This window comes from Augochlora pura, chromosome 11 (assembly GCF_028453695.1).
Source record: "Augochlora pura isolate Apur16 chromosome 11, APUR_v2.2.1, whole genome shotgun sequence".
NCBI lineage: Eukaryota > Metazoa > Arthropoda > Insecta > Hymenoptera > Halictidae > Augochlora > Augochlora pura.
Window position 1 is genome coordinate 13,557,711 of NC_135782.1, and position 14,857 is coordinate 13,572,567.

General features: G+C 38.4%; 2 protein-coding genes across 4 annotated transcripts; one reads left to right on the plus strand and one right to left on the minus strand.

Moving 5' to 3' along the window:
- Positions 1-381: 381 nt before the first annotated feature.
- LOC144476832 (uncharacterized) lies at positions 382-4,214 on the minus strand. Of its 3 annotated transcripts, XM_078194098.1 has the most exons (6): positions 4,044-4,214; positions 2,744-3,061; positions 1,445-1,774; positions 1,126-1,360; positions 724-834; positions 382-492 (listed from the first exon to the last, which is right to left on the minus strand). In XM_078194098.1, exons 2-5 carry the CDS (start codon positions 2,812-2,814, stop codon positions 763-765), a joined length of 708 nt encoding a protein of 235 aa, XP_078050224.1. In that variant the 5' UTR covers positions 2,815-3,061; positions 4,044-4,214; the 3' UTR covers positions 382-492; positions 724-762. The 3 variants fall into 3 exon arrangements, with proteins under 3 accessions (XP_078050224.1, XP_078050223.1, XP_078050225.1); XM_078194097.1 differs by having other exon boundaries at positions 2,744-4,214; XM_078194099.1 differs by having other exon boundaries at positions 1,101-1,360; positions 2,744-4,214.
- Positions 4,215-6,171: 1,957 nt separating this feature from the next.
- Positions 6,172-13,780, plus strand: LOC144477375 (endoplasmic reticulum transmembrane helix translocase). Its single transcript, XM_078195100.1, has 18 exons — positions 6,172-6,774; positions 6,986-7,251; positions 7,517-7,745; positions 7,810-7,963; positions 8,034-8,183; positions 8,253-8,435; positions 8,507-8,644; positions 8,722-8,842; positions 8,921-9,075; positions 9,147-9,325; positions 9,394-9,633; positions 9,707-9,922; positions 10,006-10,195; positions 10,272-10,526; positions 10,607-10,943; positions 11,017-11,185; positions 11,256-11,396; positions 11,951-13,780. The coding sequence occupies exons 1-18, from the start codon at positions 6,508-6,510 to the stop codon at positions 12,056-12,058; spliced, it is 3,498 nt and encodes a 1,165-aa protein (XP_078051226.1). The 5' UTR covers positions 6,172-6,507; the 3' UTR covers positions 12,059-13,780.
- The last annotated feature ends 1,077 nt before the right edge of the window (positions 13,781-14,857 follow it).

Consider the following 14,857-nt stretch of genomic DNA (forward strand, 5'->3'; position numbering starts at 1 on the left):
AACACACACCTCGAGTTGGATTAGATTTCGAGGAACACACACCTCTTAGAGTTGAAATGACATTCGAGGAAAACAGACCTCTTAGAGTTAGAACAGAATTCGGGGACCTTAAACCTCCAAAGAAAAGGTGTATATGTATATTTGACAAAGCACCGCGAAACGACGTCACAAGGGTGCATAAGGCTGTTAGAAGTATGTCATTCATTGTCAAGGATTATGGTCCTCATGTGCTGTTCTAAGTGAACAAACGAATTATAACGACCACGACTTATGGAAGACGACTGTGTAATGTAATGTAAAATCAGTGTAATGATTTAGGGGTGAATAAACTAAGACTGCACTATAATTTCTTACATTTTATTGTTTAAATATAAAATAATTCCCCCTCTTCGACCTCCTCCTTCTCGCCGAATGTTTGTCTCAACCACCTCCTCTCCCGTCTCTCATCCCCTTCCTCAGTAATATCAGCTCCTGTTTCAGGTGGTGATTTTCCTATGCAAAATTTGATAATAATATTGATAATAATATTACATAATAAAATAGATAAACAGATAATAATAAAATAGATAATAATATTGCAATGCATTGCATGAGGAAAAAAATTTCCCTTGTCTAAATTGTTCATTTGAACAATTTACTTTTATACATAACTGTTCTTACATAACCGTAATAAATTTCATCAGATTAATCATACTGCAGTTATCTATGTATGTAAATATGTACCTTCCGAACGTGAGTTAATTCTTTCTCTGACCATAACGATCATAATGGCGACTGCGACCGTTCCGTTGTCATCGACCATGATATTTCAGTCTGCATCGCTACATCTGGCATCTGCAATACATATCCACCATATAAAATGAGACTAACGTATCTTCTACGAAGTATACATATATTATCCCTGATAATAAGCTGATTATAATTTTACAAACCGTTCTTTTTAGAATCGAATACAATTTTCAACATCTTTCAGTTTCTCAAAAATTTTTGATTCTAAAAAAATGGTTCTCAGATCTGTATTTAGAGCACTAAACGCGACAAGTAGCATTAAACGCGGGTCACATGTAAACCAACAAACATCGATTTCTTATTACACATACCGAAAGTAGCGTCCTCCATAATCACCTCATTGTTCTTTAATTTATTCACCAATGCCTGCAAAGATTTAACTCTTCGTTCGAGTCTTCTATTTTTTTGCAGTAAAATTTTTATTCTTTTGTTTTTCTTAGCAATCGTCGCGTTAACAATGGCTGTATATTTATATTTATCGGTTGATATATCAAAATTTTGGAAATCTCCAACATATGCTCTCCTCCTCCTTACCGGCGATGTTTCCAACAGTGTATCTTCAGTTTCTAAACTAGCAAAAAGAACAGCAAAAGAATGTTCCAAATAAATAATGTTATAAACTGTGTTCGAGTATTGGCTATGAAGAAAAATATACCTTAAAGTTTCATTTTTTGGTACAATCATCGAAACACTGTCTACCACTTGTATATCTTCTGTTTTGAATACAACATTTGGTACAACGTTACGTTCCGAATTTGGTACAGTATTTCGGTCACCGTTCGGTACAGCGTTACATTTAGGATGTGCTTCGGCGTTCGATGCAACGTTTGGTACAGCATCACCTTTCAGTACTCGCCGCGAACTCCAAGCAGATTGGATAAAGCAATCATCGGTAAAGTGTTTCGAACAGACGCGCGCGCAAGATGAAGGTTCTACTTTGATCGTTTGAATCCATTGCTTCCTCAAGTCGGGATTCGTTGGCAGTCTGTAATAAACGCAAAGCAAAGAGCACTGAATAACGTAATACAATATCATATCACATCGTAATGTAATATCAAATATTAGGTCGTCAAAAATGAAACTTGTAGTTTACAGTTTTGCCAACTTTGACAGCTTGGTATTTGACAATGTCTTAATATTTTTCTGTGCTGTTTTTTGTTGTTGTTAAGAAGCTACACATAGTGCCGGTAAAAGGAAATTATCCTAAGCTTTAAAAAATATTATTAACTTTTTTAAAAAACTGTTGTTTTTGATAATGTATCGGTCGGAGAAATGGATTCAATATGACAATCTCAAGCATTCAGCACAGTGGTTAGACAAGAACGAATCTCCAAAACATACTCCAAAGCATAGTATTCATCATAAAAAGTTGATGATCAGTGTTTGGTGAACTAGTGCAGGTGTGATACATTACGAGCTCATGAAGCCAGGCTCATCGATCACAGCAGAAATATACTGTAAGCAACTAGACAAGATGATGCTAGAATTTAAAAAAAGATTGTATATAGATTGTATAAAGATTGTATATATATCTAGATTGGTCAACAGATCGACTCCTATCTTACTGCAAGATAACGCCAGACCACACACTCACAAATGACCGTGGCAAAACTACAGGAATTGGAGTTGGAACTTCTTAATCATTCTCCATACTCACCAGATCTAGCTCCCACAGACTACCACTTCTTTCGTAATTTGGAAAACTTCTTGATAGGAAAAAATTTCAATTCCGATAATGCAGTAAAATTGGCCTTCCAGGAATTCATAGACTCTCGTCTACCAGGTTTTTATACCACCGGGCTGAACAACCTGCCGCTTAATGTGTGGACAATTCAGGCACATACTTTGATGAGTAAAATCATTCCTTGTGTTTATAAATTATCAGCAAACTTTACCTATTTTTCTACAAATTTCATACTTGACGACCTGATATAAACAGTAATAAAATACTTACTGATGAAAAGATACGTTTGTAGCACTGCTGTACTTCTCCTTGCAATTTATAACACAGCACATTCGCCCCATTTCTAATAATTTATAATTAAAATTCTCACGAAGTAAAACAAGATGTTCGTATCGTACCGTTAAGTATAATGTATCATGGTGTCATGTATCATGACGAAGGTCTTGATGAGTCTCGCGGCAAAGCACGTGGCGAGGCTGGTAACGAAGCTAGTCGCGGCGTTGGCGGCGCTACGTAGTCATTGTACCGCGCGATTTGAATTCGGAATGAAATTGGAATCAGTACGATTGTAATTTCCTTACAAAACAGCTGGAGGATATTATAATTAAATTGGAAGGTCACTTGAGTGGGGAAAATGATAGAAATAAATTCCAGTTGCAAGTAAAAAAGGAGCGGAAATACTTGGAACCAGAACCTCTCGAACCACAGTCTAATTTCACAACTGTGCAATTGACATCTACATACATATTCTCAGCATTATTTATGAATTTTTCTAGACATAATTTTTAAGATACTGCATGTAGACTTATTAGTCTCTATATTATTCCTAATGTAACCAAACCAGTCAAAACAACTGGTCTTTGATTTTTTCTTTCAACTTCTTTATTCATGCGTATATTATAATAGAAATTCTACAAAATTTAAGTCAGTCAAATATTCTCATTGTTGTAAAACAATATACATAAGTCGCGATTAAGAGTCGATAGTTTTAGTATTAAATATAATGGATCAAACTGATCCGATAAATCCGAGACCCTGTAGTTTAGAAGCTAATGAAAGGACAACGAAGAAAGCGAGGTTGAAGGAAGACAGCTTCACAACTTCCCCCATGGGCTTCAGTGTCATAAATTAGCCGTCCAAACAAAAGGCCTTTATCGAACGAAGAGCAGCGATGGTCAAGTACTATTAAGAAGTAAAAAGAATGGCCACTACGTCCCAACAAATTGAATAAAACGAGGAGGAGAGAGAATTAGTCGCCAGTTCCACCTGATCGCTTCTTCTGTCCACATAACTCTGACATAACCTTAATTTAGTCAATGATAACCTAAAATCTGAAAGAGCTAAAGGGATCAGATGAACCTATAACCTTTGTCCCTTGCATTGTTTAATTTGTGGGTAGAGGCTGTTCTTTTCAGCTCACAATATACAGTCATCAACATCAATTTTTCTTGGACCCGCACAGGAAGTCTCAAGGATCAATGGGGAGAAGACCCTAAGATCTGAGAGACCTTCGGTAAATCCTATGGCATCCTCTTTCATGCAGTGTCAGTCATTTTCAATTATCTTTTACCCACATATGACGTTATCTTCATTGCTTTGCTTCACTGGATTCTTGAATGTTTTACACAGCTAGGTACTGTAGTATAAGTATAGATATAATATATAATATTCACATGATATATAATATAGATATAACAAATAGATATATTATCACGATGTAAAAAAGAAAGTATGTACATTCATCCCATCACATATTGCTGGAACGCAAAAGAAAACATCCATGGTTCCATGAGTCCCCGCGAGAGGTGCTAATGAAACATCGTCGCTTGTTCAATAACATCGGCCGTTTTTACTGACTCTTATTTGTTATAACTAGTTTCTCACTTATATTTTATATGCTTAAACATTATACGTAAACATGGTGATACGACGTAATTCTAAAGAATTATATTTATAAATAATAGCGCCTAAAGGGCTCTATAGTAAACAATCAGACCCGAGGAAGCTATCTTTTTTTAAGGCGCCGAGGTCTCCGGAGAAACGCGACATATTGTCACAATTTTTGGGTTGTACGGCCACAACACAATCGTACATTTGTGAAGACCACATTCACTAGAAATACGTAAAAGGTACAGAAATAGTGCACGATGTTACCGGCAATATTATATACAGCGTAAGTATTTACATTATTATCAACAATGCGTGTTAATCGATGATAGTTGATTTTGAACGAAGATCGCGATATGTGTCGAGAAATTATAAATTACTCGAACCTATCCTAATGTCTTCAACTTTGATGACACTTCAACATGAATTCAAGAAAAAAATTTTATTAAAATGAGCTTTACTATTGAAGCACAGTGATAAACTTATTAATGAAGAACCTGACGGATCTTCTGGCAGAAGAGCAAAGTGTCGTCCTGTACTAATGATTTGCATAAAAAATATTGTGATGAACGAATGTGATAGTAATAATTAACTATCGTATGAAAAATATTTTATACATATGCAAATATACTTTATAGTCGAAAACTATGCCTCTTTTGTTACAGAAATTTTAAAAATTATTATTTTATCTATTAATCTGATTTTTATATTATATTCGTTTAAGTGTGTATATATTACTACGGCATTGTTACTATAGTCGATGCAGCTGTTACTTAGACCATGCACGGTCTAAGCGTTGTTGCGTTCTTAGAGCGTGACTATATGGATGTTTTTATGGCAGTTTGTTCACGTCGCAGGTTACATAATCAAAAAAAGTTAATGACGCGGACATTCTTAGAGACATAACTATGTCATCCTTACGTAGAGCTTTCTAAAACGATTTTCCTCCTCGCTAAATTAATCATTTGTTAGTGTAGCGGCAGACTGGTCATTCATAAGTTTTCTAGTCGCGGAAACAATTCGGTTGAAAATGAACTCAGCTTGGTCGACGTATGGTTGCATGAAGTGTGCATATATTGAAATTAAATTTCCTTCCTTTCTAATCGGATGGTCACAATGTTACACAACCTTGATCAAAGTTTGCAAGCGCAAGGGCTTGCAAAACTCTCTTATCTAGCACGAAAAAAGTCGAAAAGGACTAAAATTGGGGAGCAGTGTATCCACGGAAAAGCAAGATTTCTACCATTACTACAAACTGCATTCCTTCTATTCGTCTGTGTAAGGTGGTTCGTAAAGCCTCGCTTATCCCATAACTACCCTGGTGGAGAGTATCACATCGCGTCGCTTTCAATGTCTCTTACTCCATTTCCCCTCCTTCGCGTTAGGAAAGTGGAGGAAAGTTCTGTAAAAGTTCTCTCGCCTGCGAGTTCCGACTATGACAATAGATGCCAAACTACGTAATTACGCGTATCATGATATGAACAACCGTACTCCATTGTGAATGAATTCACAATGTCTATATTAATCCGTTTTGTGTGTTACGCTTCTATAGAAACATTGTAAAATAATTATATTAACAAAATAAATTACTGAAAATCGAATACGAACGGTGGAGAGTCACGATACGAATCAGTACAAGTACCCCAACTTCCACTAATTCTCGGGCGAAGCCATTCATCTACAATTTGCCCTCGCACGTTTTTTTTTAATTTTCTCACACCGTTTCAGAGTAGTATCTGAATCGACCGTCGTCCATGAGAAGAGGCCGCTGATATCCATCGTGTGGTGATTCAGTCGGTAGGGAAGCCGGAGCCGGAGTCCCAAAACCTCGTAAGGTGATTGCTCTATTCTTATATCTCGTTTGTGACCTAATCAAACGGTTTTATCCACCGATGCAAGATGGCGTGTTGGTGTACCGCGGAAGATTCATTTTTCTCCTATTATTGTAAATTAGTATACATATAGAGCACGCACCGTGGTGCGAAAGGGGTAAACATATCGGCGAGCGCCTTTCGCACGGTGAAACTGTTGCGTATACGTGCGGCCCAGTGTTTTTCGAAGCCGGAGCTCGTCGGACTATTAATGTGAGAACGTTCAACTCCCACACAACAAAATCCATACACCTGTGTTACGGGCGAACTGGAATCATGGCGACTATTGCCACAACGCGGATAGACGATCTCGTGCAAAGTGTCACCCTACACAGGCCGAGAAAGCTATTACTCTCCGGCTATATACTGCCATTCGCGGTGCTGCACTCGATATGGATTTACAGTTGGATTTTTGTATATGGAATGAACGAGTACTACGAAGCGGGCTTAGTAGGCGTTGCGGCCATCGGCATGTTTCAGATTTTCGTGTGTTTGTGTTGCCAATGGTCCGTACACGTGCATACTTTCCTTAATTGTAGCTCGGTGAGTGGTAATTTTCCATTGCAACCGTCCCGCGAATAGGCCGGACGGTCCCCACGTGCGACTTACCCGTTCAATATGTTCCGCTAACGTGGCAGCCATTCGAGCCGGTATTCTGCTAGTAATGGTCACACACGCGCTTGGCGGGAACATTCGAACGGTTGAACACGGCGCCCGAAATTACGTCCGGTAAAACGTTAATGTTTCTTTTTAGGAGAAAATACCGAGCAACGCGACAGTAGCGAAAGTAGTTCCGACACCAAATAATGGCAGCTCGGAACTGGTCAAACTGTACCATTCAGACAACCAGGAACCATGGTTTATATTTCAGAAAACCAAGTATCTTTGGAACTCGACAAAGAAACGCTTCGACGGCCTTCAATTTCCTATCGATCACTCTGTTAAGCATTACCGCGAATGGACAGGATACTTAAATGATAATGATGTTTTATATGCAAAGAAGAAATATGGCAAGAACAAGTAGTTATCGTTATTAATCTAATTGTTGTTTTAATGGCAACTGTACATGCTGAGCTACACCTGAGAGGTCTGTCTGCGATAAACCGAAATCTTTGTACATACCATTTTTTACAAAATTGTACAAAAAAAAATTCAAAATTGATTCTTTTTATACTTGTAAGCATAATGACAAAGCTATCGAAACCTCTGTACAGGTGAAGCTCAACCTGTGTTGCTTCTATAATTGTTTCTCCTGCAGTAGATAAATTGTTCGTGTTGGTTTCAGACTAGATATGGTGGTACCAGAATTTATGGAACTGTTCAAGGAAAGAGCAACAGCGCCATTCTTTGTGTTTCAAGTGTTTTGTGTTTCTTTATGGTGCTTAGATAAATATTGGTATTATAGTATCTTTACAATTATTATGCTCATTATGTTCGAATGCACGCTCGTGCAGCAGCAGCTTCGAAATATGTCCGAGATAAGAAAAATGGGGAATAAGCCGTATATGATCATGGTTAGTGAATACTGAATATATGGAGACTGATTTGAATGTATTTATAAATTGATTTTTATTCAAGGTTTATAGAAATAGGAAATGGCGTTCCATGTTCACCGACCAGTTAATACCTGGCGACATTGTCTCAATAACAAGATCTCAAAATGATAATTTAGTGCCATGTGATATGTTACTTTTAAGAGGGTTTTGCGTAGTCGACGAGAGTATGCTGACAGGTGACTAATTTTAATAAAACATAGACAATGCAGTTCATTTATATTAAATGATACAATTTAAAATATTTAGGAGAGTCTGTTCCACAAATGAAAGAGCCAGTGGACGATATCGACGAAGAGAAACAGTTAGATATGGAGTGCGATAAACTTCATATACTCTTCGGTGGCACGAAAGTTGTACAACATACGGCACCCGTGAAAAGCGTACCTAGCCTTAGAGGTACCCATTTAAATGCAATATAAATGTTCTCGATTACAACATCGTGTTTATCTATATAACAAATTTTAGCTAATGATAACGGCTGCGTGGCTTATGTGTTGCGTACTGGATTTTCAACGTCGCAGGGTAAACTTTTAAGGACAATATTGTTTGGAGTAAAACGTGTTACGGCTAACAACTTGGAAACGTTCGGCTTCATTTTATTTTTGTTAATCTTCGCAATCGCAGCGGCTACGTATGTGTGGATTAAAGGTACATAATAACAGTGCAATGATTGTATCCTCGGCGCAACTTGAATTGACTAATTCGACTACTAATTTCAGGAAGCGAGGATCCGACGAGGAACAGATATAAATTATTTTTAGAATGTACGCTTATCTTAACGTCAGTTTTCCCGCCGGAACTACCGATTGAATTATCGCTAGCTGTTAATACATCTTTACTAGCGTTATCAAAACTCGGTATTTATTTCGAGATATCAATTACGATTGTATTGCTCGTATTCAACTTGTATAACAATGCTATCCCTGCTTTGTAGGTGTATTTTGCACGGAACCATTCAGGATACCCTTTGCCGGAAAAGTGGAAATTTGTTGTTTCGACAAGACCGGTACCTTAACCAGCGACAACTTGGTAGTTGAGGGTATAGCGGGCCTCGAGTAAGAAGACACGAACGATTTATTTCCTTGGAGCACGAAGCATTTCCTGGTATGAAAATAATTATTTGACATTTTCAGAGGGAAAGCGGATGTTATGCAACTTTTCGATGCGCCGTTAGAAAGTATACAAGTACTCGCAACGTGTCATTCGCTCGTGCAGATCGATGACGGAATCGTCGGCGACCCGCTCGAAAAAGCTACGCTGAAGGCAATCAATTGGACCCTGACGAAAAGTACGAACACCGTCATTTGTCGGAGCCCGGTCACTAACGCTATCATAATCACGATCTTACTTTTATATTAGATGATTCTATGATACCCAGGAAGGGAGGCCAGTCGCCCGCCTTAAAAATTGTGCACAGACATCACTTCTCTTCCGCGTTGAAAAGAATGTCGGTGATCGCGGGATACACGACGTCCGGATCATCAGAGAATCATTACATGGCCACCGTGAAAGGGGCGCCGGAAGTAATCAAGAACATGGTGAATACTACCTTAACGATGTCGTCAGTTCTCCTCGTGGCATGACATAATCGTTATTCCATCCCCAGTTATCGTCCGTGCCAATGAATTACGACTCCACTTACTTGTCACTGTCCCGTCGCGGTGCAAGGGTGCTAGCTCTCGCATATAGAAAACTTCGTAGTCCATTATCGTCCCAAAACTTGAGAGAGTTGACGCGAGAAGATTTAGAAAAGGACCTGACATTCGCTGGATTCGTGATCATAAGCTCACCGCTGAAGCCCGATTCTAAGGCTGTCATCAAAGAGATAGTGGATGCCTCGCATTCGGTAATGTTTCGATAACTATCGTAGCCCTTACTCGTCCTCGCCGCATATAACGCCGTTAATCTTCATGTTACAGGTCGTCATGATCACGGGGGATAATCCCCTAACGGCGTGCCACGTGAGTCGCGAGCTAGAATTCACGAAGAAACCAAATACACTCGTGCTGACCTTCGTCGACGACGAGTGGATCTGGGAGAGCGTGGACAGAGAGATCAATCTACCCCTGGGACTGAAGAATGTTCGCACTGGCAAGGAGATTTGGCGAGAACATGCTCTTTGTATAACGGGAGAGGTGAACAGCTAATATGCCCGAAAGATTAACTATAAAACCTTCGTTTTGATAGCTCTACGTCTCTCTACGTGTCTAATTTACAGGGTTTAACGTACTTGAAGGACAACGATCGGGAACTGTTGCGTTCGTTATTGCCGCATATCGTGATTTTCGCGAGGTGCGAACCAAAGCAAAAGGAATTCATAATCGTGACTCTGCAGGACCTTGGATATTCGACGTTGATGTGCGGAGATGGTACCAATGACGTTGGCGCTCTAAAACACGCCCAAGTGGGTTAGTTGAGTTTGAGCGTTCTCGACGGTGCCGGGTTCAAACGAGTTTATTCGTATTAACAGATCTTTTTCGTTAGGGGTTGCTATCCTCTCTAGTCCACCTGAAAGACCTCCGAAGCGTAAGCAAGAGAAGCCAAAGAACGAAAGCACGGCGTTAAACTACACGCCTATTAATGGTCCGAGAACGAACGCAAGAATGTCCGTTAACAATAAATACAATTCTAGAATACAGAAGATATTGAAAGAGCTGGATGACCAGCCTGTAATCGTCAAGCTCGGTGACGCTTCGATTGCCGCGCCTTTCACTAGCAAAATGTCATCCATCGAGTGCAGTAAGTTTAGTTTCGTTGCATAAGGAGTCTGAACAATTATAATGCAACGTCGTAACCATGTGTTCCGTGTTTCGTTGCAGTATGCCATGTGATCAAGCAGGGACGATGCACCCTCGTCACAACTTTGCAGATGTTCAAGATATTAGCAATCAACGCACTAGCGGCGGCGTACAGCCAGTCCGTTCTTTATTTAGATGGAATCAAATTTAGCGATGCCCAAGCAACGTTACAAGGTGGACTGATAGCTACCTGCTTTCTGTTCATATCAAGATCGAAGCCGCTGAAGACATTGTCGCAGCAAAGGCCTCTACCGAATATTTTCAATCTGTACACTATATCCACCGTGCTGCTTCAATTCGCTGTACACTTTGTCTCGCTGGTGTATCTCGTCAGGGAAGCAACCATACTATCTCCAAGGTAACTACAAAGGGTGGTGACACATATCGTGCTTGGAACTATAGTTTAATGTTTTATCGCTTGCTTTACGAAGGAACGATACGTTGTCGGCTATATTGGCCACCAACGTTGCACCTCAGAACGCTAACATGAGCGAGCACACTGACGACAAGGATAAACCTTTCGAGGCAAACCTAATAAACAGCACAGTTTACGTAGTCGCCATGACGATCCAAGTGTTTACTTTTGCAATTAATTATCGGGTAAGATATTAGCAGATATGTTTAAATATTTTCGATCCGTGCATGGTGCTTGAATATTGTTGTTTCACAGGGTTACCCGTACATGGAAGGTCTATGGCAACACAAATCTTTACTGTACAGTTTTGTAGGTACCATTGCTGTTATACTGGGGTTATGCGGATTTGTACCTGCTTTAGCAGCACAATTTGAAATCGTGGAATTCCCGAGCGATGTAAGTGAACGTGAATTTAGAAAATCCATGTGTCTTCAAAAACCGATCACGTACGAGTTTACTGAAATTTTCTTGCTCGATACAGGGACTTTCCCTGATCCGAAGTTCAACGTTCGAAATTTGTCGAGAAATGTTTTCACTCTTCACTTCATTTTGAATAGGCGCATGCTCTGATATTGCCGAAATTCTGAGAACGGGTACTCTTTTTATGTGACAATAATATTCGTGAGAAGATTGTTTGCTGACTTCCGATTCGTACCGGAATATTGTAAAAAATGTCGCTTTCTAGGTTACCGACATAACCTCGCCGTTCGAATCAATTTATCAAGGCGATAATTGATCATTATGCAAGATAAAACGAACGCGATTCTCTTGATATCGGAGCATGGAACTTTTCTAAAATGATAGTGGATAACACTAAATGGTCTGGCAGACGTTGCTCTTTTTTAACGCGAGGTCATTCTCGAAATTTCATCGAATTCGAACGTGACCGGACTCGGTAATCCTCGCCGGTGTTCGTACGAACGTTTTAACGTGTTTTCTTGGTTTTGCAGTTCCGTAACCTGTTAGTTGAAGTACTGTTAGCAAATCTCATTGTTGCTTATATAGCGGACAGAGCCTGTTTATGGCTGTTCGGGGAAGGAAGATATCGAAAACTGTGATCAGAGTACATTCTTCGTATTCCACTTCTGAATCTAAAGACGTGTAGGACAGTAAATGTGCAAATTCGTTTTCTTCTCGTTTCACAAAGAATGAAGTGATCGCGCGTACCGCTGTTCTTGCGTTTTACGGGTACGCTGTCGTCTTACTGCCATGTGAAATAACATTTTGTGAAAGACTGATGTGAGAACACCGTTGAAAGACACCAATTTTATCGAAGCTGAACGGTACGAACAATTCTTTGTGAAACAACGTAATTGAAATGATTTAACGAAAGAGGGGGGGGGGGGGGGGGGGGATATACATATGTGTATATGAGCATGTGGTATGTATGTATATTAACGAGTGTAAGTATTACTACGGAAAATGGACAGGTAATATGAGTATGTACAGAGAACAGTTAAGTAACTATTATACAATTCACAATTATTATGTATTGATCGATTTTCAAGCGATCCGTTTGCATATACGAAGGCCCTAGTTTATAAATAGTCGAGAAAACATAATAAACTCTTGTACTGTAATTTATAAAGAAAAGAAAACTGCATTCGAAGATCTCTTCATAAGCACGAGTTCAATTGCACGCAATACTCCGCATTTCTTCCATTTAGTTTCCGATGAGAAAGACATACAGGGCGTCCAAAAAGTCACTGACAAAAAGGAATCGAGGGGTTCTTAAGGTCATTTGGAGCAACTTTTCCCTTTAAAAAAATTGTCTACGAGGTTTCGTTGACGAGTTATTAATGAAAAACAGACGGCGCCAAAAAAAAAAAGTTGCTTCATTTGATCTCAGGAATCTATCATTTCTAGATTGCGTGCGACTTTTAGGACACTCTGTACATACCAAGCGATTGTACCTACACTCTTCGTCATTGTTCGGATAGAGTGTTTTTTTTTATTACTTAATTGTAGTCTAGTAAGTTTTATTATGTGTGACAGAAATTAGTTAGGTGTCGTCGATTATGTTCAAAGAGTTTCGCACTCCGAAAAAGATTTGTTTTATTTGAGATTTCGTAGATCGAAGATCGAGGATTGTGCACATAGATCGTAGTCGAAGAACAATTTCAGTTTCCTTCGTTGTTCGTCCATATTTATTAGTTCGTCGAGCATTTGTCAACGTACTATAGTTTTTTGAAGTATAAAAACATTATGTTTGTGGTGCACTGCGCGTAACAATGGTTTCGGACTTTCTTTTGTTTCTGTAATGTCTGGTCGATTTACTCTAAGGTTGTAATTCTTTCGGGAGAAGCGAGTTCGATTAAATAAGAACATCAGATTATTTATAACTTTTAACATTATCTAGGAACTAATGCTTTGTACATTCCGATTTTTTTTCGAACGAACAGTTTATAGGAAAACAAAGGCAAATATTTTATTTTGAAATGCAGTATGTTTTGCCAAAGAAATAGAAACACGTTTCTTTCTTTCTCTTTTTTATACCAAGTAGGAAACAATACAATGCCTACCGGTTACGATTAGTATGTTCAGCGCGTGCGTGCACTTCGGTTTACACTACGGTCGCATCGTCGCCGACAAACAAATCGTACAACATCACGTTCGGATAAGACACACGTTCGCGCGGTGTTGAATTTTTACGGCATCGGTATTTTAGATGAAACAATACACCTACGAGATGATTGTACATCGTTGTTTTATGGATGTTTGTAATTCTCTATTATTATTATTATTATTATTAATGATAAACTAATTTGTTGTAAATATCACCTGGAATTTCTCTCTGACACTGTACCTACATCTCGGCATTAAAACCAGGGGCCAAAGATATTAGACTCCTTTAGTATCCTTTGACAAATTTTTTGGTAAAAATCGGTAAGATGTTGAAAACATTAAAAAAAAGATAAATGATTAAAGGATTTCAGTGTTTGGTTACTTATATCCAAAGAATTATAACTATTACTTATAATTGTTTAAGATATACAGTAGGTATAATGAATAATTGTAGGCTCGAAGTAACTTTTATATTTTTACCGATATTTGAACAAAAACTTAACTTTGTATATTTGCATATTAGAAATAATATAAAGGAGAAGTATTTAAACATAATATATCATAGTGTAATTTAGTAGATTTTTAATTTTCGTTTAAATATCAGTGACAATGTAAAAACGTGAATTTATAATTATTCATGGTACTGTAGGTGATCCCTTTTATCTGAGGACACTCTGTATATTTAAAAAAACACAACACATTTGCATATTTACATACTAAAAATAATAGGAAATAGAAACGTACAAATATAGTAGTTCATTAGTCTTTCTTTTGGATATCGGTAACAATGTAAAACTGGCTATAATTATGCACGTCGCTGTAACAACTGTTGTGCAATAACTTTTCCATATCGAACGCAATTAACCGCGTCGCAAATAACAACAACAAGCTCTAATGCCACCACTCAAGACCAACTGAAAGAAATAAATGTCTGACATTCCATTTCACGACTCAGTTGCAAGTGATCCTAACAATCTTCTATTAACGTTCAAGAACAATAGTAACCAGGATTCGTGAACGGCGTCCAACGTCCAAGTTCAAACGCCATAGGGAAGGGATTGATGACTCACGTCATCCATAGTGAGAGCATTTTCTATTTATTTATCTATTGGATGAGTCCTCTTGTACAATACAAATAGATAAAAAAATAACAAACTTGTCAAACTAAAATAATTGTCACTTTATTTGAGTACTTATTTACAACAATAATATTAACTTCCATTAGGTTATGTAAAGGTTACATTGCTGTTTACATTGCTAACACTGCTATTACTACATTGTCAACGTTGTTA

Excerpts from the sequence above, each read along its gene's own strand:
- LOC144476832 (XM_078194098.1), bottom strand. The coding sequence starts at position 2,814 with ATGGGGCGAATGTGCTGTGTTATAAATTGCAAGGAGAAGTACAGCAGT. Across the intron at positions 1,775-2,743 it reads ACAAACGTATCTTTTCATCA|ACTGCCAACGAATCCCGACT; the intron begins GTAAGTATTTTA and ends CGTTTATTACAG. Across the intron at positions 1,361-1,444 it reads CCAAAAAATGAAACTTTAAG|TTTAGAAACTGAAGATACAC; the intron begins GTATATTTTTCT and ends TCTTTTTGCTAG.
- LOC144477375 (XM_078195100.1), top strand. The coding sequence starts at position 6,508 with ATGGCGACTATTGCCACAACGCGGATAGACGATCTCGTGCAAAGTGTC. Across the intron at positions 9,923-10,005 it reads CTCTTTGTATAACGGGAGAG|GGTTTAACGTACTTGAAGGA; the intron begins GTGAACAGCTAA and ends TCTAATTTACAG. Across the intron at positions 11,397-11,950 it reads TCGTGGAATTCCCGAGCGAT|TTCCGTAACCTGTTAGTTGA; the intron begins GTAAGTGAACGT and ends TTGGTTTTGCAG.